The sequence below is a fragment of the Serinus canaria genome, chromosome 3 (genome assembly GCF_022539315.1).
Source record: "Serinus canaria isolate serCan28SL12 chromosome 3, serCan2020, whole genome shotgun sequence".
Lineage (NCBI taxonomy): Eukaryota > Metazoa > Chordata > Aves > Passeriformes > Fringillidae > Serinus > Serinus canaria.
Window position 1 is genome coordinate 56548829 of NC_066316.1, and position 25453 is coordinate 56574281.

At 41.6% G+C, this 25453-nt stretch overlaps 3 protein-coding genes across 7 annotated transcripts in view; 2 read left to right on the forward strand and 1 right to left on the reverse strand.

Moving 5' to 3' along the window:
* PCMT1 (protein-L-isoaspartate (D-aspartate) O-methyltransferase) overlaps positions 1-11009 on the reverse strand; it is a 36919-nt gene extending 25910 nt beyond the window's left edge. For 2 of the 5 annotated variants that reach the window (XM_030235549.2, XM_030235548.2), the window contains exon 1: positions 9732-10062. In XM_030235549.2, coding sequence (XP_030091409.2) covers positions 9732-10047 — 316 coding nt within the window. In that variant the 5' untranslated portion in view covers positions 10048-10062. Of the gene's footprint in view, positions 1-8597; positions 8716-9731; positions 10063-10278 lie in introns of those variants that run through there. The other 3 variants (XM_050972255.1, XM_009095262.4, XM_050972254.1) reach the window with 3 other exon arrangements.
* KATNA1 (katanin catalytic subunit A1) overlaps positions 1-25453 on the forward strand; it is a 183098-nt gene that overhangs the window by 114957 nt on the left and 42688 nt on the right. The gene's annotated exons all lie outside the window — the stretch shown is intronic.
* On the forward strand, positions 16231-25400 carry NUP43 (nucleoporin 43). Its single transcript, XM_009095261.4, has 8 exons — positions 16231-16399; positions 16784-16906; positions 17169-17246; positions 18155-18332; positions 19934-20069; positions 20964-21115; positions 22960-23082; positions 24345-25400. Exons 1-8 carry the CDS (start codon positions 16280-16282, stop codon positions 24557-24559), a joined length of 1125 nt encoding a protein of 374 aa, XP_009093509.3. The 5' UTR covers positions 16231-16279; the 3' UTR covers positions 24560-25400.

Below are 25453 nucleotides of genomic sequence, written 5' to 3' on the forward strand. Positions count from 1 at the left end.
AATCTGCTGTCAGCTGTTTATTTTAATTATTGAATAATGCTCCATCCTCAAAAAAAACAACACCCTCTCAGCTACCCCCCATAGATTAAGTCTGCTTTTCAAATTTGCTTATTATAAAATGGAAACAACATCAAATTTTAGGTGGGATTTAAGAAAAACAATCAAGCCCTAAACAGTAAGGTCAATATTGACTTAGTTGACATTTTTACTGTGTTGATAACAATAAGATTTTTTTTTCCTAGTCTCACAGCTGAATATAGAGAAACATAACAACTGTAAGGAACTGAACTCCAAAAAAGCCCTTTCTTTCCTGCAATAGTCAGTCCCAAGATGACCAGCTGCCAGGATCTTAATTCTGCCTGAAAAGTGTCTCTATCAAATTCTCAATTAAGTCCAGAAAACAAGTATATCCCCTAAATAAGCCAATAATATAAGCTTATATTGAAAAGAAGACATTCTAATTTCATGCCATCTCTACCAAAAAAAACAAAACAATAAAAAAAAAGCTATTAATAAAATGCTAACTAAAACCATTTTCTAAATCTTAAAGGGAAGCTGTACATTGCAAGGAAAGAATTCACAATTAAATGCATATTAGAATATCCTTTCCAATGATAATGTGCACAGAAATATCTCCTTGAGGAGACTTGGATTTCAAGAATGATAATGAGTTTGTACTGCAAACAAATCAGATATTAAAGTGTTTACAAGCAAAGGATAATACACAAACACACTGATGGCTAGAAATAAAAAGTAAACTCAAATAAAACAGAGTTATATCAGCACAACTTCCAAGCTTCAAAGGGCTGAAGCTGAAAAGTAAGTACTTAACAGTGGAGCCTGCCAAGTTCAAGAGTTACTCTGTGCAGAGGCTGTGGCAATGACAACTTGACATAATTGGAGCATGTTTTGAAAACTCCCTCTGGTCTGCCTCTTTTCCACAAATAACACCGTGAAAACAGGAAAAGAGCTCAGAGCAGTTCTTGTACTTGAAGGTGGGAATATACCACTGTTGAATGTAACCTGGGAAACTGGGCAGTTGGCTGTCAGAGAGCAAGGAAAGAAGAGTGTGAAAAGGCACCATGGACTTCCAACAAGTAAGCAACCGATCTTTTTTTTTGTCTTTTATTTAGCAACAAATGCACTACTGAAGTGCTTATGTTTCAAAGAATTGCCTACCTCACTGACGGTATCCTGACTGCTGACCAAACACATTTCTAACCAAACCATAAAATACTAGCAGTCAACATTTGCACCAACATTGGCTTCCAGATCAGAAAAGAGGATGCGTCACTGCCACATGATCCAGCACACAAACCTTACTATACAAACCATAACACCTACTCAAACTCCTCCTGTGACTGACTTTATGTATTAAAAAAATCCTCTTGCAGATCCCAAAACCATTTACTACTTAAACATCCACAAGTAGTGCAACTACTTCAGCTTCTTAGATTACTTTCTCCATAATCACTGCAGAATACTTCACTTAGGAAGATGAATTTTCAGCAAAACAGTGATATTTGAAATGATACGGAGATCTTAAGGCATGATGCAAAGCACATACAGCTTTATGTCACAAAAGATTCATTCCTGTAGATGGAAATTACTGATGTGACAAATCCTAGAATGGTTTGGGTTAGAAGAATCCTTCTTATATTAGGGGCCCCAGAGCTAGATGCAGCACTCCAGGTGGGGTCTCACCAGTGCAGAGCAGAGGGGTAGAATTGCCTCCCTTGCCCTGCTGGCCATGACACTTTTGATACAGGACAGTTTGCTCTTCACAAACTTGCAGAGTGCACTTGATCCCACTGTCAATGTCAATGACCAAGATGGTAAACAACACCAGTCCAAGTGCCAACCCCTGAGGAACACCACTCATCACGGTCTACACCTGAACATAGAGCTTTTGACCACAACTATTTTGAGTGCTACTACCCAGCCTTATCTATCAAGTGGTCCATCCGCCTAATCCATGCCTCTCGCTTTTAAAGTAAAGATATGGATATAGTGCAGGACAGTGTCAAATGACAGTCTCCACCTGACCCATAAAAACCAGCTAGCAGCTTTCCAGAGGAGAATGGGCTGGAACAGAGCCACAGCCTGATTTGCAAGCAATGTGAAGATTGTAGGGGTCTTTTTGTTTGAGCAGAGGAAGAAAAAAGATGGGAAAGAATGCGGTTCAGTTAATCAAATTTTATTTAGTAATGAGCACAGGAAGATTTCACTGTAAAGCATGAACACAAAGAAAGCACTTAGAACAAGAAGTGATGCATCAGCACCCTAAAATCTACTAAAGGACACTGACCCAAACCATACAAAACTCTTTGTGCTAAATAAATTGAAAGTACGTGTTTGTAAACAAGTGTTTCTTATACCCATCATACATGCAAATTTCTTGTGCTTTGCTGATAATTTAAGAGCTATCTGCCTCAAACATTCAGCTGTCCACCTATTTTCACTGTGATTTGGATTCACAATATTCAGACATCATCCAAACAGGAAGTTGCATACAGCTCTGGAAGGAATCTTCATACAGAACTAGAAGGAATCACTTGAGAGTCCATCCTTCAGAGAAAAAATGATAGAAAGACTGAGGAAAACACAAGTCCATCAGAGTAAATCTTACAGCCCAGAAATGAAACACAAATATCAAGTCCCATGAAAATTCCAAAGTGACAGAAATTTTTAAAAAATGGGAGTAATAATAATAATAATGATAAATATTCAATTACTATTTAAATGCTACTCAAAACCTGCAGAGGTAAAACATGAGAATCATAAGCTAGGCTCAACACAAACTAGTATACAGCCTCAAGCTTCAAATAAATACATACTTACCTGTGAACATTTCACTTTTACTTTAAGGTAGTATTCCTTCCCTATTTAATAAGGATCACCTTCAAAAACAACCCATCCACTTTGGTGTAACAGGTAAGAGTTTTCTATTCATTTTCATGGATCTGAAAGTCTGCAATTAACTAATTTAGATATTTTAACCACAGCTGTATTGCCCCCTCCTACCATAGGGCAGTGTTGCAAAGTAGGTATTAACAATTTTCTTTTCTGGGGGAGGAGAAAGGCCTGCTAAACACAGCCTTCTAGCACACAGATTTATACAGAAGTTCTCTGTCATGTACTCACATTTATCATGATTATGTTGATTTTGTCTAAATCTGTATCAGCAGCTGAATGAAGAAACTTTGAGGAGTACGTGAAAGAAAAAAGTAACTTTAGGGCTGGTTTCCGCATGCAAAAACAGAGAACCTCATTTTTCAATGAACTTTAACACCCATGTGTGGATGAGGGAGACTTCAACCTCCGTGCGCTCCTCAATCCCTCAACATTTGAGAAGGCTGAACTTCACTTACACATCACATGGGAAGTCAAAACTAAAGAGTTCAATGCAAACTGACAATAACTATCAGTAATAATGAAAAAGTGTTGCAAAGGTTAAGATAAAGTTAGCTGGATCAGACAGACAGGGAACTCTCTCCACAGTAAGGCTTGTGGCAAAACTATTTACAGCTTTAGTAGCTCTGAAAAGAAGGCAGATGGTGCACATCTCACATCTTACTGAGCAGATTCCATGCAACCACTCTGCAGTTGTCAGAAAACCAGTGCTGCTAAGACCAGCAGCTAGACCACATAAAGTTTATCATTATGAAGGTAGTTTCATTAACACAGGCACTGGTACTACATGAAAGTTGAGGAAGATCAGAAGATCAGCAAAATATAACTCTAACCCTTGACAAAGAAATGTCCTACAAGCAGAAATTAGAAAGAATTTCTGAAGCTGTATTTCAATGGTGCAAGCATTTAAAACTATTTTGTTTTCAAGTCCACTATTAAAGTATTCAGGTTCTGAAGTCTTAAAATGTAACTCACAAGCCAGCCAGTCCAAAAGAAGTCCACAGTTTACTGATCTCAAGCTTTAATAGGGTTCACTCAGTTTTTGCCAGATGTTGGTAATTTAAATTAAAAATTAAAACATTAATACAATTAACCTAATAAAAAATAAATAAAAATATTTACTTAAAGTGTTATGTAGCACTAAAGAATGTGACTTTGTGGCATTAAAGGATAACACTTACATCAACAATCACTCAAAAGAACATGGAATATTACACATTTCTTTCTAGGCTTTCCAGTAGCTCTTGGTGATCTCCTGATAGTACATCAGGATGAAAGAAACAGTAGCATTAAAAGAAAAGCTTAGAGCTGTACTGAAACTAAACCATAGAAGATTCCCTCTTTTTAAAATGCCTACATGGAGCAGTAATGACCTGTTTTGGAAACATTCGCAGTATCATTTCCATTTTGCTATGGATTACTAGGCAGCTTCAGACCACCAGGAAAAAATCATATATGCAATTATATTCACATACAAAAATAAAAAAACATCTTCAATCAATAAAAATAACAAAATATTTTAATTAAAATTATTTATTAGGAGTTAAAGATTTTTTATGTAAATAATCAGCAAAAAATGCCCTTTTTTTTCTTGAATGATTGAGGACTTGGATTTTGATGCACTGAATTTTGGAAGCTCCTGGGAAAGTATGGGTATGTTTTTAACATTATATTGACACCTTGTCTAACATTAAGTGCAAAAAACATGCCAACAACAAAAAACCAGTTAAGAACACAATCTTAATTTACACACCAATAAAACATGATAAATGTTATTAAATTTAGGTTGGGTTTTTCTCTTTCTGTTATTTCCTATTATTTGGGATATCTAGTTGTCTTGATTTACTTGAATGCCTCCTTCTTAAAAGATCAAGGGTACAGAAATTCCTTCAAAACATTTCACTGATATGGGCAAATCATTAGCAAATAATTAAATCTTACTTAAAAATAAAAAAGTTTCATAGTAACTCCTTTAGGCGATTATTCAAATTAATTGCTAGCAATTTTTTTTAATAAATCTCAATGCTCCAAAAAATAGCATCACAGATTTCAAGCCTGCCACCTGAGACATGAACTAAATCTAAGAAATTTTAGATATTCTTAAATTAACTTATCAGTAGATGTGTTAATTTTAAATTGAAAAAAACAGTTCACTTTCTAACCACTTCACTACCTGGTCATAAGTTACAATGCTTAGTCACTGAAACCTCAATACATTCATGATGAAGGAAGAGGTGGTCACTGAATACACACAACAGGCAGCAAAAGTGCTCGTACAGGGGAGTCATTAAATTTGGTCTCATTTTCCAATCTGATTTCCCTTCTTCATGTTCAGCTAAGTTACATTACTTTTTCTTAAGCAAAATTAGACAGATGTAGAAGAGATTTGGAAAAACCAAGGGAAAAGACATGATAGAGGAAAATTAACTAAACAAAACCAATGTTTACTGCCTGCTGAAACTAGCTTTGGCTTACTGTATGCAATGCTTTCCCATTCATGGCATTTTCCAAAGAGATTTGTCCTCAGCAGCCAGAAACTTGCACCAAAGGTACAGATTTATTGCAGATAAGCCTTCATCATGACAAAGCATGCTAAGGTGCCATTTTTAATTATTTAATATCTAAATAATCAAAACACTTGGAGAAATACCTTTAGCATAATTAAAAATAGAATTCTCAGACCCTGATAATATTTGACTATATACTGATCTCAAGCATCATTCATTAAGAAAAATTAAGACACTGATCTTATGTGAGGCACAAAATTCTAAGGAATCTTGTAAATTAGAGTTGCTAACTTTTGCAACACAAGTTTATTAGGTGAGGAAGGTAAAATAATGTAGCAAGAAACAAATCCACAGATGGTCTGCCACAGCCAAGATAACTCTCCTTCACTTTCACTGAGAAGTGTGGATTCAAGAGCAGGTATATGTGATGAAAACACCATTGACGTATGGTCAGAGAAATAAGCAAAGCAAGCTTGTCCTATGGCAACATGACTGGAGGGAAAAGGGCAACAAGGAAACTTAATGAACTTTAATTACTTGTGAATTGGATAGGGAACAAAGTTTTGTGTCCTTCAGCTGGGAAAGAAAAGCTGATTTCTAAGATGCTGGCATGTAAAGTAGCAGGACTTGGCAAAAGCCCAAGTATGAAAGACAGAAGATGAAATGAGATCATTGTAAGTGATCATAGTGAGTAACCTATCAGTGGATAGCTGAAGATACAGAAAGGGGAAAAGAATTACAGAAGAGACTTTCAACCAAGCAGGACAACAGAAATAACTCACCAATTTTTTTCCTCCTTCCCAGCACCTCTATATGACAGATTCATAATTTTAAAAAAATCTCCTGTCAGAGTTAGTTATTTAAATACAGGTAATTATTTCTGTGTTTAGTATGATTTCTAACCCTACTGAAATCTGCATTTAGAGAGCTTCCTAGAAATGTCGTCTGCTAAAAGATCTTACTTTAAATATATTTTAGGGAGAAGTTTACTCAAGTTTGAAGGAACATGTTCAACTATTTTCACTTAGGAAAAAGCAAAGATTTTAATAATTATTCTGTGAAGGTGAAAAATATTTGTTTAAAGGCTTTAATGAAGAAAGAATCATTCAGATTTAAACAAGGCCTTTTTAAAATATGAGAAGTACTTTCAAGAATCACTGAAACAAAGCAGCTCAACACCTCGTAGCAACAGCACATTCAAGGACAGCATTTTTGTTGTGAAGAGCATATTTTAAACAAGTTTATTTTGCATATGTCAAATTGTGCATCGATGATGCCTCAAATTAACAGCATAAAAACACGTTTACAATGCAACAAGAAGTTAAAAACTGAAACAACAAAACAAGGTACTGCAACATTCTTCAGTCACTTGTCCCTAAGCATGTGCTGAAAAACATGCAAAGTTCCGGGACCCTCCTTATTAGTTTTGTCCCTTTTAAGACAGGACAGCAAAGATGCAGCCTATAAAGAATAACTGCCTAAATCTGCACTGTAAATACCCAAAATCATTTGTCACTGCCCTAACACAATGATTGCTACATTACAGAAAAGTTAGTTCTATAGATAAGGCAACAGTGAAATGAGCAGCAAAGCAAATGTCACAAAATGGAGAATTTTTTTGCCACAAAACAGAAGCACTAGCAGCTGTCAATAACAGCCTACAATTAAGAATAATCTTTATAACTGTTTTAAAAGAAAAGAACATGTAGCATAGAGGAATCTTCCAATGATGTTTTTATTTGGAAGCAAAATCACTTTAATAAGTTCCCATTCTCCCCAGCCCTCATTTATGCACAACCAAGTTTACTGCTTCTCTAACCATAACAGTACAACAGCTTACAGACATTGAGGAGCTTAAATCTTGATGTTTCACAAGTCATGAGAAAGCGACCCAGTCTTAGAGCACTGCCTCTCTCACAATTCTGTAAGAACAGTCAAGAGAAGAATGTGGCATAAGGGCAGGGGCAAGAACCTCTCTACCAAGATTTGCTGCAGAAGAAAACACTGTGTCACTACAACCTGCATTATTTTATGTTATGCAACATATACACTACATTACACACACATTTACTAAGTTACACACAAGACAAACACTGGACAACATCTAACTAACCGTATCCAATTTGCAGTCTCACTTTTTGCATAAAATGCTGTAAAAGCTATGTAGCTGTTTTTAGAGAGGGGAAAATACTTTGACAGATCTACTACTCCAAAAGAATTCTATGGAACATTTTAGTCTTCCTGCAACCAATAATTTTTATGTTGGCTGAAACATATCTGGGAGAATTGTATCACATTAAACAGTACTTTCTTCTAAATCTGTTCCCAACTTTAGCAACAAGGTATCATCTCACCTGAGGAACTCTAACTTGAAAGTTATGGTCTTAATTCAGCAGCTGTTCTGCACTGATAAAGCCCTGCAACATGAACAGAGTCCCATTGAAGTTGACAACACAATCTTCCTGCAAGATCAAAAGCCTCTTTGCTTCCACAATATTTAACTGCCAATCCACTATTTCCCTGTTTAACACCCCTCAAAACATTTTGGCATGCATTTGCAAAACAGAGAGGGAGAAATTGCCATCAGTGCATGCTTTCAGATTACAATATTGAGCGCTTCTATTTTACTTTCCTCTTCCTATACAACTATTGCTGTATACTAACTACAATGGTTTTTAGCTTTGTCATCATCATTTGCAACGCCCTAAACAGTTTCCATGTGTTGAAAAACTGTCATTGTCCTCTGCAACAAAGAAACTGGTTTTGTCTTCAGGTTCTGAGCACCATAGACTATTCTGGCAGTAATTGCTTTTTGGACATATTTTGGAGTTTAACGTTGATTTTTACATCAGAAAGTTTTTCCCTGCTGTGTAAGAGAGCAGTATTTCACTAAAACAGTATTTTTAGCCCTTTCAGTTGCAGAACAAAACAAAACAAATGTATTGCAACACTTGTAACTAGAGAAATTATCAATTTAGTTAATAGAATTTTTACAATTAAATTTTACAATAATTAGTAGTTTTTACAGGGAAGCTAAAAGTCACTTCAGCATGTGTTATTCTGCTGGATGTGATAGTTTTCAAAAGAAAATACTGAGAAAGAACACAGAATCAGATGATCTAACATAAGCAGAGAAAAGGAGAAAACAAGGGTGATTCTCCTATGACACCAGAATACCTGCGTGAGGAAGCCACGCAGCTGAACTTGTCTGTGGTGCTGTAGCATCACTAAAATAGGGGACAACTGTCATAATACAGGCTCCAGATCTACATCCTTTTACATCTAGGACTCGAACCTGAGAAGAGAAAGGGAAAAGGCCAGGAGCAGGGACGAGAGACACTCTAAGATATATATGAGAGAGGTTAACTTTATTCTAATATGAAAAATGGAAGCTTCAAATACAGCAGGTGTTGTATATCCGTCCTCTCAGGACCCGCAGACTACAGGATGTACTGAAGTACATCGGCGAAGAAGCGCCCGCGCAACACCTTCCACGTTCAGCACGGGGACAGCACAAACCCTCGGCGAGCACAAGGGAGCGCCCAGTGCCGGGCAGCCGCCGCAAAGCTCGGCTATCACAGCACGAGTCCGCAACCCCGACAGCTCCGCTCCTCTCCCTGCGGTCCCAGCCCAGCCCTTCGAGCGGAGCCACTCGGGACCCCGCCGGGGAGGGGGAGGAGGGACTGCTGCCACACGCCCCTTTCACCCAACACAAACAGCCGCGGCCTCTTCGGCGCGATTCCCAAACCCGGGCGGCTCCCGCTGCGTTGTTCAGCCCGGGCCTGAAAGACCGGAGGGCGCCCGCCGACACCACCAGTCCTGCCGGGCGGAGCGAACCAGACGGGCACCGATCCCGGGGCGTGCGGGGGATCACGGGCCCTCCGGCACTGCCGCCGCGGCCCGGCCTCAGCTCGCACACGGCAGACGGAAACGGGGCCGGCGATGGGGGGACGCGGCGAGTAGGGAACAGCCACGGCCGCCGCACAGCGCTTCCCCTCCGGGACCGCCATCGGCGCCACCCCGCCCGCCGCACTGCCTCCCGCAACAACAGCCCGGCCCGCCCTGCGACACCGGCCGCCGCCCGGACACACACCCCCCGCCCGAGCACCCGGGGACGGACGGACACACCCCCGGTCGGACACAGAGACGCGCACAAACAGACACGGACGGACAGCACGGACACGCGCGGCCGTGCCGCTCCCTGTGACAGTTGGCGGAGGGTCGGGCGGGCGCTGCGGGAGCGCGCGGTCGCTAACGGTCACCGGGCAGCCCAGGAGCCCCGCCCGCCCGCGCCCCCGCCCCGAGACTCACTGCGGAGGTTGTGGATGAGCTCGGAGTGGCTGGCGCCGCCCGACTTCCAGGCCATCGCTAGGCACACTCTGCGGAGCAGGTACAGAGCCGCCTTCAGCGCCGCGACTGCGCACAGCAGCTTCCCCAGGAAGGACACAACCTCCAGCGCCGACACAGGCGCCGCCTCCTCGCCGCCTCCTCCCGCGGCCGCCGCCGCTGCGGCTGCCGCGCGCTCGCCGAGGGGAGGGGCCACGCGCCCACCGCCCCGCGCGCCCGACATGCCCCGGCCGCCGCCGCTCCTCCGGCCGGCACGGTAACCCCCCCCCTCCCCGCGCATGCGCGACCACCGCGCCTAAGGGCGCGCGTGGGGGATCCTCGCGCGCCGGGGCGGGGATGCACAGCGGCTGCTCCCGGCCCGCGCGTTTTGTCGCCGGAGCCCTGGATCCAGCGCTGGCGGCGAGACCCCGGTCCTGCCCTCCCCTCAGAAACGGCGGTGAGGCGGAACGGGTCTGGGGGCGCGGGTATGTGAACTTAGGAGCTGTTAATGAATGAGACAGTTAAACAGCACCTCGGCGCGCACGCACTTCCTGCCTCGGCCTTAGCCACTCCCGTGACACAAGTCGGTACACGCCGGGTACCGGAGAAGGCGGTGTCGGGGCGGGCGAGCCCCATTACGGTGGCTGCGCCGCCAGCTCCGGGCTCCGGCCCAGCGCGCAACCCGCCGCCCTTGCGACGGAGCCAATTAGCGGCGTCTCCCGGCGCGGTGTTTTGCATGGGGCGCGCCTATTGGCCGCGGCCAGCCCGCGCGGGCCAGGCCTACGTGTTGGAGGTTGCCATTGGTCAGGTGGCGCGGGAGCTGCGTGTCCACGGCGCGGACGGGGCAGGGCGGTGCGACCCGCATCCGGGAAACAACGCGGGAGTGGCAGTCGCGTGGAAGGATAGGGAGAGTTGGCACAGCCCTACATTGGATACAGGCCGCCAAAGTACCGATGGTTCACAGGAGCATCTACCGGTTCAAGGCCGATGGCGTAGGACAAAGTTACAGATTGAAATTCCTTTTAGGAGGTGTCCAGGACAATAGCTCAGAACTTGGTAAATGCTGATGGGCCTTTATTGTATCCCAGCACAGATCCATTATGAAGTAGCAATCTTAAGGGAAAAGTTTTAGCATCTTCGGATCCTCCCACAGCCTGTAACCAGAGAATTCACTTTCTACCATTATGTACTATATCTCCCGGCTCTGAAACTCCTTCATGATTAATTCTGCCGCCAATATTCATTTGCCACCTGTTATTTATACACGTTTCTATTGATTAAAGGGAAAGTATATATCGTCTTTGCAATTTTTGGGAACCCACTGTCAGTACTGTGACTTCTGTGTTTGTGCTACCTTCTGGTCCCTGCAAATGGGCTTCACATACCTGGGAATAGTTTTGCAGCACTTCCTTTCCTAACCAGGCACACTGGCACAGGTATTTCATCTACATGGTACCAGACAGCAGAGTTTTCAGTGCTTGGCTTTTAAAACATGAGAATAGTGATACAAAACTACGGATAGGTTGGCCCTATCAATAGTATATTGTATAAACCTTGGGGAAAATAAGGTGTCATCCAGCAGATACACAGCCTAAGATACCACCATGGGAGATTATACACATTATATTCTGTGAGAGAGCCCATCTTGGCTGGGAGTGTTGAACCTGTTCCAGCTTCACACAGCACATCTACTTCATGCAATCATTGCTAGTTCAGGTGAAGAGGTGAAGGTGGGAATCTGCTTCTCTACTTTGCAGTCAGTCCAGGGCGAATATGACAGTTGCTCAATGCATATACCAGATCCCATCCATAGACTTCCCATCTGGTTCTTTTAATCCCGGAGACAGATCTACTGCTTCATTCTGTGCTCTCCACCTAACTTCTCCTAAGCATGATCTGGCAACTGCAGTCCGTGTGAGGCTCCCAGCCTGTCCCAGAATGTAAAAGGTCTCTCTGATACACCCAGTGGGCTGAGAGAGAAGGAAAGAAGCCATGGAGTGAGAAGAATTCCCAAGGGCAGCGAGTACAGAGAACAAGGAGACGTTGTAAAAGAACAGCACAGAAATATTTAATTGTTTTAAATGCAAAAGACATTTTCTGTTGTCAGATGCAAGCAAACTGCATTGCTCTCACATAGAGAGGCTGCTGCCAAGAAAATAGCTGGCCCATGTTTAAAAGCATTCCAGGGATACTTACCCCCTTGGGAGACCAAAACCACAACAGAAACCATTTACATACAAGCTGATGCTGCTTACCAGGACCAGCTTGAATTAGGCTTAGGCTTGTCACGGAGCACCTAGAGCAAGTCTGCATTTCTCTCTTAGGAGTTTGCAGTCTTGCCCAGTTGCTTTCTGACTGAGTGTACCTATTTGCCATGTTCTTGACATGGGTATTCAGAGAATGAAAACAAGTGTGGGCCTTCCTTAACAATATCTGGGGTGTCTTGGATGGATACCAGGCATGTGTGAAGGAAACAGCACTTGGCTTGGCAAGCTTCCAGGAGCTCTAAGACAAGCCAAGTTGCCTCGAAGGGCCTTGGGAAACTAACATGCACCAATAGTGGCAGAATTCACCCATTTATGCAGTAAACAAATGTAGGAGTCCCTAACTCTTTCAGCTCTACAATCCCAGGCCTTGAATACATTTTAAAAATCTATCAGGAGCATATCCACTGAGATTAAACTAAAAACAACTTTGACATTCTTTACTAGTGAAAAATACAAGCAGAAATAATAAATAAATTTGTTTTCTGGCCATCATCATTCATGTGGAACCTCTCAATTTGCTCTGATACTCAGGATTTCTGTATACTATGCCCCCTCACTTGTCCAAATTAGTGTGAGCACCCTGGTCCCTGGATGCCCACTGTCAATTGCAGGCACCTCCATTTTCCATGTGTAGAACCATTCCCCTAGACTCTCCAGGGACCTGCTGCATGGATGGTCTTCTTAGAGAATAGGCACAGGAATGCCAGGAGCCAGAGTGGGCTATCATATGATTGTTCTGACATGAAGATCCCACTAACTGTAAGCACATCGTCTCTTCTTCCTTTGCTGCACATTCACCCACATCCCAATCCTCTAGCTGTACTTACACACATTTATATATAAACCCCTCCAAGCTACTATTTCTGTTTCATTCCTTCCCTCCCACCACATAAGCCCATTAGATTTTTTTTAATTCTTTGAATTTAGAAAGAATTTGAAAAATTCCTCATCACTGTCTGCTCCCATCTGCTTGTATACCACAAGCAGAAATTTCCTTGTGAAATGTTCCTGCTGTACATTTCCGCAGTTATGTCCCAAACCCTACGCTAATTGGCTTTTACACCTACACTCCCTCCTCTTCTTGACTCCATTCTGTTTTTTAACTTAATCACTCTCCTTCATCTCATTTCTTTTCCTATAAGCTCAAGCCAGTTTGATGTGTACCTTCCTTTTTTATTATAATTTCAGAAGTTTACATTATTTTGAACTCCACATCCATGTTTTACCAGCTCTGCGCTCAACAATGAGATGAGAAGGACTCAGTCACATCAGTGACTTTCCCCATTAGGGAGCAGCAGAACTGGGACCCCTTCATGAAGGAAGGTCAGCCTTCCAGATGAGACCTTCCAGATGACACACCATCCCACAGCATCTAAGCAAAGCAAGCAGAGCAGGGCTGGGGACAGAAATAGTTTTGCTATCAAGTGAAGTCAGGCCCCAAGTCAAGCCAGCCACCGAGTTTGGGCAACATGGCTGAGCACAGACCCTCCTCCAGCATAGCTCCGGCCAAGAGCAGGTGTCCCAGCCCAGATGGGAGCCCCAGCCAAGAGCAAGGCTTATGACTGCACTCAGCGCTGGGCCCTCTGCTCTTACATCTGCTCTGCAGTACACACTGCACTGTAACTGTACTCGCTCAAGAGAATGAACTGGGAACAGCTCCAGGAATTCTTACCAGCTGTAGACATTGTTTTGGCACCTCCAAATAACTTAAAATACTGTTCAATGATGACTGGAGAAAAGCAGATTATAAGTAAATCCAGTTCAGAATTAGCTTTATCGTGCCCCAGTACAATCACTGATCTAGTAAGTGCCTTTGTTCTCAAGCCCCCTACTTTCTCTCAGAGACAGGCATGCTTTCAGTTTTCTTCCCTTTCACTCACACTCCCAGCTTTAGCCATATTTAAGGGTAGTCCATAGATGCTCCTTGTTGTCTTAGCTGGTTTGTTTGGACCCGAGGCTTAGAGTCAGCTTCATCTAGACTAAACACCCTTCTTGAAAACCACAGAAATACTAGGTGAGGCGTATTTTCTCCTGGTGCTTATTTCCACCTTTTATATGTTTATTTAAATCTGCCATTACACTGAAATGTACTAACACAGTACTCATCTTTCATAGGGATCAAGCACAGAGAATATATTTAAAGGTTTGCAAAGCAGCCCTAAATCTGTCACAGCTCTCATTTCTGTCATATAACATGCTGCCAACAATTTCTTTAAAAAAATATAGGACAGGAAAGAAAAACTGTGACTTCTTTTCCTCTAAGTGAAAATAAGACTGTATGTCCAACTCAATTCCCTTAATACTTCCCAAATGCAATCCAAAAGCACAAGGTAAAATAATACCCACAGAAATCACAAACTAACCAACAAAAATATTTGCCTAATAAAATTTTCAATAATCCCAAAGTGTTTTCTATTCAGCTTTTAGCTGTCTGCTCTAATGTCTTACATATTCTGAGGCTGCCTATTGTTATTTCTCACAAGTGTTATAAGAATTAGCTGAAAATACCCTTGGAGTCAACAGTGACTTGCAGAACTGCTGTGAGCAGCTTAATAAAGGGTGCCAGAAGCATTTGCCACTGCAGAATAACAATGCTACTGCCACATGCACCAAAGATTTTTTTAAGGTATGTTTGCAGTATGGTAGTCTACTATTGGATCCAGCTTTTGGAATACGTTCAGTGGTGGATTCTGCTGAATGTAATTATGGAAGAAAAAGTTAAATTAAGTTCAAAGGTGCATGAAGGACATAAAATATTACTGGTTTGGTATCACACCTGAGGTATTACAAAACAGCATAGCAGACTTAATGAGTAACTCAAAAATGCTGTATAGAAGAAATCTGACAGATGCCTTTAGCAGGAAAACTGCAATACACAGTGAAAAATTTGTCCAAGCCACTGTTAAGTCCATCTGATAGAGCCTCTGAGACCTGGCAGCATCAGCTTTGGAAAAAAATGCAGCAGAAAATGAAGCTGTAAAAATTTTCGTGAGAAAGTCCCTTAGTGGACTGCAGTGACTGGACCAATAGTCTCATCCTCTGAAATGACAACTGACAACACAACTGTGTTGGCTTTTAATTTTACAACTAACCGCTGAATTTTTTTTATTGCATAGTTGTTTAGGTCTCAAGTGAAATACTTGAGACCTAAACAAAGAAATAGAAAGGAAGTACATGTGTGCTGTCTTTAACATACCATTTAGGAAAAAAAAATGTTTATTTCTGTACAGTAAGGAATCTGTCAGAGCAATGAGAGTATCACTCGGAAGTGCATTATCATGGTTTAACCCCAGCCAGCAAGTACCAGGGAAGTATTTGGTCACATAAGCCCCACAAACCCACTCTAGCCCAACCCAGGGGGATGGGGAGGACAACTGGAATAAAACCAATGTAAAAAAACATGGGTTGAGATAATAATAATCTCATATAACTTTAATATTTCAAATTAAAGAAGACAAATAGCCTGTCCCTAGGCAGTAATTGGTCTCTCATGGCCAATATCCCCCAGTTTATACAGTGTGTGTATATTCTGTGGTATGGAATATCCCTCTGGCCAGCTTGGGTCTGCTCTCCTGGCCATGCTCCCACCTGGCTTCTCGTCCACCTGCTCATGGGTAGAGCGAGGACTGAAAAGATCTCGATTTGGGGTAAGCGCCACTCAGCAACAAGTAACGCATCCGTGTGTTTTCACCATTATTCCACATTAAATTCGCACAGCGCTGTGGCTGCTAGTTGGAAGAAAATTAACTCTGCCCCAGCCGAAAGCAGGGCATACTTAAAAGCAGATCTTAGACCAGAAATGCTTAGTCGTGGTGTAAGTCACTCATTTTGAGAAAACAGGAATCGGTGCATGTCATGCAAAGGTGACACACGGACACAACGTTCCAGTGGACGCGGCCCAGCCGAGCAGACACGGAACACTGCGGCACCATCGCGTCTTCCTTCCTCTGTTTCCTCCACTCCGGACCCGACCTGAAAACGACGCCGAGCCGATACGCGCCGGTGCAGCGGCTCGCAGGGGCCAGGCAGAATGCATCGCCGCCCTGACCCGTCCCGGCAACGCGGGGAGTAGACACCAGCCAGCTCCTACAAACGGCGCGGCCTCCGCCCCCTCAGCGCCGCTCCCGGCCCGCCCCGGCCCAGCACGGGACGGTCCGCGCGCCCCGCCGCGCCCCCGGCCTGTCCCTCCGCGCTCGCCGTCGCGCCGCAGCCAATCAGCGCGCGCGGCGCGGGGCGGGCGGGAGCGGGCGCGGGGCAGGCGCGGCCATGGAGGACGTGAGCGCCAAGTTCGTGTCGCAGAAGATCAGCCGGACGCGCTGGCGGCCCCTGCCCCCCGCCGCGCTGCAGCCCCCCGACCTCTTCGCCACCGGCTCCTGGGACAACGAGGTACCGGTCGGGCGGGCCCGGAGGCGCCGCGCGACCTTCCTGCCGGAGCGCGGGGCGGGTGGCGGCGGCACCCCAGGCCACCTTGGTCCCCTGCGCCTCCTCCGCTTGGTGCGGGAGAGCGGGGCCGGAGCCGGCTGTGAGCACTGCCTGGCTCGGCAGTCCCGCCCTTCACTTGACCGTGCCGTGCTCGCGTCCCCAAGGAAGCCGTGGGGCCGCCCCGGCGCACGGCAGCGTTATCCCCCTGGGCAAGCGCTTCCCTCCGGCCGGCGGCGGCTTCCTCAGGAGCCGTGCGCAGCCCGCAGCCTATTGCTTTCCCTGGCTGTGCCTTATTGCTAGGTACTTTCGAAAGCGTTCTCGAGTAAATGTGGTATCGTTTCCATTCAGGATAACAGGATCTCCATTTGGTCTGTTGGCGACCTTGGAAATACGGGCCTCAATGGTGAATATCATGGAGAACCTCATTTGCTGTGTGACATCCAGCACAACGGTGATGTTATGGATATGCAGGTAAAATAGCTGTGTTGAATAGATCCGTATTTTTTAAGGGCTGGTCACTCAGGAGGAGTTGAGTGAGAGTGAACTGTCAAAATGCTGAGATTGGCCAAAAAATTCTTACAAAGAAAAAGAACAAACCCGATCAATATTGCTGTGGTTTTTGTGGGTTTGGTTTTTTTCCCCTCCACCTACCAAAAATTTAGGTTACTCTAAAATCAAAATTTTCGCCTTGATACTAACATTGGCTAATAGCATTCTTGTTATCTCTCTCTAGTTTTTGGATCAAGAAAGAATTGTGGTTGCCTCATCAACAGGAACTGTAACTATATTCCGTCATCATCAAAATAACCAGGTATGTGACGTGCACTGGCTTTAAGATGCTATTCTCTGTAATACAGGTTACTTTGATCTTAGTATAAAAAGAATCTGGCTACCAAAATGAATTTCTTTTTGAAGTCTGTTAAAAAAAACTTTGATTTGACACATATGAGGAAAGAAAATAACATTCTACACAAATGCTACATAAACTAGATTCCAGAGTAAGACAGACTGGGGTATCTCCTTGTCTGTATTCAAAAAACCCATTCATTGAAAACATACTTTAAGACATTAGAACGTTTTGGGGCAGTAGATATTAATGGACTTCTGCCTGCCTTATCAGAGTTTTTGCATTCTTGAACTAAATGACTCCTTTTCAATTCTAACAAATTATGAATGAATTCTCATGTGTGTCATGTGAAGAAAGAAATGTAAAACTTGGTAGTCTTTTGCTTTGATTATAAATCACTGGAAATAAATGCATAATTACCTTTTTATGTATGTTCACAATTACACAGTAAAGGTGAATGCCAGTTAATAATTTGGTGTGGTACCTAAAATAAACTAAGTTCTTTGCAATCAAGATCTGAATCTGACCTTTTATTTTCTAAGGGCATCAGTTCTTTTACCCTGTCCTGGGAAATATTGAAGACATCAGCCTAGTGAAAAACATTTTACAGTCCATCGTGTTATTTCTAATTGCTAGGTCATCTGAACACGGTGGTTCAGAGAAGAAATAATTAATGTGTCGTAGGAGGGTTTTGTGCTTAAGAGTTGATGAAAACTTAGATCTCTTGATTTTTATTTGTATAGGGGGATCTCATTCCCATGAAATAGTGTGACTTTCTTGGAGCTTGTTGCTGGTTTCATGAGTATTCTGGAAGCTTTGTTTTATCATGCTCATTATTTAAGACCATAATTCCATGTCTGGTTACTACTTAGACATTATCTGCTGACCACCGGTGGGCGAAAGCTCATTATCATGTGGATCAAGACACATCTTGTGGTGGAGCAGCCTGTACAGGAGTCGTCTGCAACAACCCAGAAATTGTCACTGTTGGAGAAGATGGTAGAATAAATCTCTTCAGGGCTGACCAAAAAGATGCAGTAAGAACTATAGGTATGTGAAATACCTGGGTTTTTAAATTATTCTAGTTTGGAGGGGTTTTTTCTTTTGGTTTTCAGGTTATTATAACAAAACAAAAAAGTTAATTGAGTATTGATTTCAGTGTTCCAGGTTGAACATGTTTGTTCCAGATTATTCCTATATCCCTCCAGAATTCAAATACTTGAAGCATATTTCAGATGTATTTCTGTATTCATCTAGGTATTTTTTAGTTCATGGTTTTACAGTAAAAGTTGTAGAGGGATGAGAGAGAACGTCTTGGAAGATGCTCTCAGGTTCTTCAGAGTGGAGTTCTGTGGTGTAAGCAATCTGTTCTACTGGTTACCAATTCAATAACATCTTGACATTTCCCTGGCACTAAGCTGAATCCTTAACATGAAGATAAAACTCTTGTACCTCGTTCAATAGTTGCAAACAAATGCCTTGGTATTTTTGTTATTGTTTAGTGGACTTAGGAGCACAGTACAAAGTGCATAGGTTTGTAGTCAGTTATGGTAGGAGAAAGAAATCTCAAAAGTTAGACATTCTGTAAAAGTCTTTTGGAGCCATAAAAGTGTATCACTGCTAAACTACTTTGTGTTAGTCTGTCATAAAACTTTAAATCCTCTAGAACCTCAGTATTCAGTAATCCAACATTTCTTTTTAATGGTGTTTTGGTGAGTTTTTTCTTCCCCTCTGCTTTCATTTAAAGAGTAGGCAGAAAAGTCATTAAAATATCTGTAACTAGGCATCAGTGTAACTTTTTTGTCTTAAACTCAGAAAATGTTTCCATCTTACGCAGAAAGATAATAATTTGTCTATATTTTCAGTATGGGCTTACACAAAGAATTTTAAAATACTTGAGGTGAAAGTAGACTTAACAAAGTTACCCCATCGTAATTAGGATTAAAAGTTTATCTATAGTAACAGAAATAAAATAGAAGAAAATAGTGTCTCTTTTTTCAGAAGGCCTCTAAAGTTTCACCTCAAAGCTGTGAATTGTTTGACGTTGTAAATGGCTCTGACAAAAAGAGGCACTGGAGAAAAGGACCTGAAAAAAAGGGCCTTGCTATTTAGTTATTAACAAGCACAGCATAATCTGGGTTTAACTTGATACCACATTGGCAGTTCAGAAAAGGTCTAAAAGTTGGTGAATTAAGTATAAAACTGTATAAAACTGCCTAATGCTGTCAGCCAGAGTTCCTGTTTCTTGTGTTTAGAACTCCATTATGAAAAGCTCCATAGCTGCTTCCTGTCAGTAGGTGTTGGCCATATAAAGAAAACTTTTGAGAACCATAAACTTGGTTGAATTAATTCCTCTTCTAGGAACTGCAAAAAGAAATCTTACAAACCAGCAAGTAGTTTTGTAATCACCAGAGCTAATTTATTACATCTAGTTACAGATTGGTCTCAATAGTGTTCCATACAGTAAGCAAGGAAGGGCTCCTTTTTCACAGGGTATTTGCAGATACTAGAGGGTCTGACCCTGAAACTGCAGAGGTTAAGCCCATGTTTAAGCAGCTGTGTTCTGTTCTCTATCAAGAGTTATTTTGTTGCAATTAAATGCAGACTAGCATTCCATCAGTTTACCTGAATGCTTTCCTCATCTCTTGCAGACAACGCAGACAGCAGCACCCTCCATGCAGTGACTTTCCTTCGCACAACTGAGATCTTGACAGTGAACTCAATTGGACAGTTAAAAATATGGGACCTCAGACAGCAAAGAAATGAGCCATCTCAAATATTTTCTTTGTAAGACCACTTTTTTATTATTTACTTAAAAGCATGTGTTACTTTATAAAATCTGATTCAATCTTTCTTAATAGCTTCCTAACAACAGGATGGTAAATTACTGATTTTTTTTTTTTTCTTGTAAAGGATTTTAATTTCTTTGGTACTTAAATAGGCAAAAGGCAGACTGATTAATTGCTGAACCACTGTTGTGACTCAGTATTGTGCTTAGCAGTCCATCTTATAATTTAACTTTTGAAGAACTATTATACCTGTATGCTTCTCTTTTTTGAGAAAAAAAACTTTCAATCCTCAACCCCAAATTCTTTATCTATTTATATTTGCTTTTCTCCACAGGCCTAATGTAAGGTTTCTGACATTTGGAATGTATTTGAATGGTAACTTAGTGCCTTATAAGGTACTGTGAGAAAAGAAAATGGGCTAAATTTCAATCCTGTTGTTGTCTGTGTAGTAATTCCCATTGCTGTTCCTAGACTGTGGTTTAGGTACCTGATTTTGTTAGTGCCTGGTCTCCCTTTTTAACTCTTAGTATATACTAAACCTATAATTATATCATGCATCAGAATAATATTATTATTATAGGTATATATCGAGTATTACTTGCCTGCATGGCTTCTTACTCCTATAAAGCGTTCAGATACTGTGTAGATGTTCCATAGGGCACGAAACCCGATTGTAGCTTTGTGTTATTGCCTTACCTCTGGTTTCCAGTAGATGTCATGTGCCTTCGGCCTGGGGTGGTCAGATGTTAAGGAACTGAAGGTCCTGTCGATACTGGTACCTCACTTGTCAATGCTCCTGATGCCAGATTAGGGATTAAGATGGGGAAAATAGACGCTAAATAAAAAATTCGTGTTTGGGTTATTTGGTTGTTTTGTTTTTTCCTCTTTGCAGGGCAGGTGACAGAGTTCCACTGCACTGTGTGGATAGGCATCCCAATCAGCAGCATATTGTGGCCACAGGGGGCCAGGATGGAATGCTGAGTATATGGGACATCAGGCAGGGTACTATGCCAGTGTCCCTGCTAAATGCTCATGAAGCAGAAAGTAAGTATCTGAAATGGAAGGGGTAGAAGAAGGTGGCATTTTAGAGAAGTTTCTGATTACTGTAAAAATAAGTTGTAACTGTGGTAGAAAACAAGCACATTCTTGCTACTTAATTGAATCATAGAATGGTTTGGGTTAGAAGAGACCTTAAAGCTCGTTTACTTCCAGCCTCCCCTGCCAAGGGTAGGTGCACTTTCCACTTGACCAGGTTGCTCAGAGGCCCATCCAACCTAGCCTTGAACATTTCCAGGGATGAGGCATTCACAGTTTCTCTGGAAAACCTGTTCCAGTGCCTCACCACCCACACAGTAAATAATTTCTTCCTAATAACCTAATCTAAACCTGTCAGTTTAAAGCCATTCCCCTTTGTGTTATCACTACATGCTCTTGTCCTTCATGTATTTAAGTATAGCTTCTAGGAGGATTTGTTCTATGTTTTTCCCAGGACCAGAACTGAGGCTGACAGGTTGGTAGTTCTCAGGGTCTTCCTTTCTCCTCTTTTAAACATGGGTTTGTGCCCATCTTTCCCTTTTTCCAGTCCCCTAGTACATTACCTGACTGCTGTAGCCTTTTAGACATGGAGAGTAGCTTGGCAACTACATCATCCAATTCCTTCAGGACTCTGGGATGAATCTCATAGATTTATGTACATTCAGGTTCCTTAGGTAGTCATGAACTTGAACTTCTTGTACAGTGGGAAGGACTTTTCTTTCCCAGACCCTGTCTTGCAGCCCACCCACTGAAGAGGTATGAGAAAAAAGGTTGCCATTGAAGACTGATGAAAGAAAGTTGCTGAGTAGCTCAAGCTTGTCGCTCGCTCTCCAGTATTACCAGTTTTCCAGCATTGATGATTGGGGGGCATACGCCTTCTGGGACCTTCCTTTTCTGGCTGACATACCTGTAGAAGCCCTTCCTGTTGTTCATTTCATCCCTTGCCAGGTTCAGGTCCAGTTTCTCCTTGGCCTTCCTCACTCTGTATCCCTAACCTCCATCTCTATCCTCTTCCCAGGATGCCTACTATTGCTCCATGTTTTCACCTGGAAAATGTGGCTTCCTTCTCTGTATAGGAGACTGCTTTTAGATAAAAGTGTACTCTATCTAAACTAAAAGTAGACTTAGTAAGCAATTCTTTAATGAGCTGTTAGATGCATTTAATCAGAATGGCTGTGTTTCTAGCAGGGTAGGTATTAACAGTCATGGAAGCTGGTGCAGTGTTAGGCAGATCGAGTAAAGCAGAATGCAGATACTAACAAACTTGAAAACATGAGGAAGAAGGGAACACTCAACATTCATTTGGTGTCTCCACAGTGCTGTAATAGCTCACTTTCCTGGCAAGTATGTGAACAAGACAGCAATTAATTTTATGCTGAAAATTTTGTGATTTGATGCTACATTTAAACAGAAGGAGTAAAAATATTTCTTGATATTACATTTACTGACTTAAATGTCTTCTGCAGTTGTGGTATTTAGACACAAAATAATGTGTGTCCTGAGAAGGAATGCATGCTGTGTGTAGATTTAAACTTAACAGCAGGGTAGATGACATGCAGATTGCCTGAATTCAGATAATACTTCAACAATTTTCACAATACTGAAAATACAACAAAATAGGGTCTTTTTATTTTTCCTTCTTTTTTCTTTCCCCTTTTCCCCCTGCCAGCAGAGGGAAAACTGCAGTATATAACTTAGGATGGGGCTTTGGGTTTCCTACCCACACACAGTGAAAAATGAAAGGTTTTGATGGAGGCATGGGTTCTTGTAATTACATGTCTATATCACGCTCTCCAAATGGTTTGATATGCATTTCAGACTTATTCTGAAATTATTTTGTTTCATACTTCTAGTGTGGGAAGTTCACTTCCATCCCTCTGACCCTGATCATTTATTCACGTGTTCTGAAGATGGATCTCTTTGGCACTGGGACACTTCCACAAATGTATCTGAAAAACCTTCTTTTCTTCATCAAGGTGAGGATGTTTTAAGTCCATCTGCACTGGATTTGTCAGTTTGTAACATCATTCCAGTCAGGGTTCTCACATGACCCAATTAATAACACAATCTTAACACAGAAAATTAAAAGCAGCTTTCTTTTCTTAGAAAGCAAACTTAAATAAGTACTTTTCTTGGATAAGCACTTGAGGAAAACTACTTATATGGCAAACCCCTATAATGCAGGGTTTCTCATGGTCTGGTTTGGGTTTTTTTAATCTGCCACCCTCTGACCAATGTGCAAAGGGGCACATCTATGATTTCAAAGATAAAAATTATCTATATGTAGAAAAGAAACAGAGGCAGCCTGACTTACATTATTGAGTCTCTGAGGGAGTTACACTAACTTAAAATACAAAAATAATTGATAGATTAATGAGATAGTAGAATTATGAATTTACAATTCAGGGTAGTAATTGGAACTTTCAATAAATGAAACTGGATCCTTTTGCATGGTGGTAGGATTTTAAAGCTATGATACTGTCTTTAATATAAGCATTTTCATATTCTAATCACAATTACTGCTAAGTGCTTGCCTCATTAGACAATAGTGGGGAAACTTTCAGATGTCACCTGCTGCCTTTGGTCACAAAGCTGTCATTCAAAATTAAGTTTTATCTCTGGAAATTATAGGATTACTAATTCAAGTTGGACTCTGCATGTTTTCAAATATATGAAGTATAAATCCTTTAGCATCACTTCAGACACTTGCTAATCTTATGCTGAATGATGGTTCTTACAGTGTGAGACTTCAATTTGAATGTAAAGTGTTATGTGGAAAAAAATTAAAAGTCAAACATAGGTATATCACTTGCTGCAAAGTGGGGAGGACGAGCAGTAGGGAATAAGTGTTATTGAAGCAAGGCTGAAAACCCCAAACAGAGCAAGACACTCAATAAACAGACTTGTGTTCTTGTGTCCTTGCTTTAGTATCTGGCTAGAGAAACTTGCAGGTACTTACACTCTCCAGTGAGATGAGTTAATAGCTGCTGTGATGTATTTGTCTTAACTGAGGGTAAACCTGGTAGATAATTTTTGTAATTATTTAAAGTACTTGATTTTTTTTTTAAGCAATTTTTTCCTTAATTTACCAAAGAAATGACATCTCAACTACTCTGAAAACTGACTTAAATGTAAAATTACATTTCTATTATGTCTGACCCATATCTACTGTGTTTCTCCAAATTCTGAGAATACATAAACAAAATTGAAACTCATTTCTTTGGCTTCTATCTTTCAGGAGGAAGAAGCACTGCCTATCTTTCCCACAGTACCATGAACCAGTCTGTAGTGAGTGCCTGGCTAAGCAATGATCCCACCAAAGACCGCATGGAAATCACCAACCTGATTCCAAACCAGACTTTGTCTGTGAATAGTTTAGATGTCCTAGGACCATGCCTGGTATATGGTACTGATGCAGAGGCTATTTATGTGAACAGACAACTTTTTGCATGAAGTGACTGTGGTATCCCATTGAAGTATTGAGCAGCTTGAACTACTGGGATATGTCAGGTTCATTCTTGATGTTACTCACTGATCTGTTACCAGCTTGGTCCTGGTGCTGTGGAAGAAGTGAGGTGCTTCACATTCTGACAGCTGTCACTTGATGCTCCAGGATGGGTAACTGAGCAAGCTTACATGCCATTTCTTCCCTGCTGCCTGCTTGGTTTTGACAAGCAGGAAAGTAGTCACTAAGGGCAAAATCTTTGCTGTAAAGTGATGTCCGTCATGCACATAAAAACAGAGGGAAAGATAAACCCTGAATTTTTATTTTTCCCTGTAAAGGTATTTTTCAATTTTCATTCTAAAGCGAAACTGGGCTTTGTGGAAATTCTTTTTATGTCACCTGAAAGAGATGGGGTTTTTTTTAAGCTGAGTTTTTATATATATATATATATAGGGGAACATAACTGTTAATGTTAGTTCACGAGTTGGAAGGAAAACTGTTCAAGCTATGAAATGTGAAAGGTTCTATAGGAATCTAAGCATTCTAGCAACATTACTTTGAATTATTCACAGCTTCATCATGGATGCTAGATGTTAAAACTTTATAATGCACCAGTAAATCTCCCAACAAAAAAGTGGGGCTTATAATTAAGACGTCATAATTGACAGATGTGTTGGCTGTGTTTTCAGGTGTAAGAATGAGTTTCTAAACTTGAGACATAGTCTTTGTCACAAATTCACATCTGGTTTACTGAAATCTTTGACAAGTTTTAAATTTTATTATTAGCATTGTACCTGCTTTTTGTTACTGAGAACCCTTTCTCTTTTTATTAAAAAGTTTTGCACAAGAGTAGTGGTCTGACTTATTAAAATAATTCAAATAGATGTGTTTGCAGGAACTTA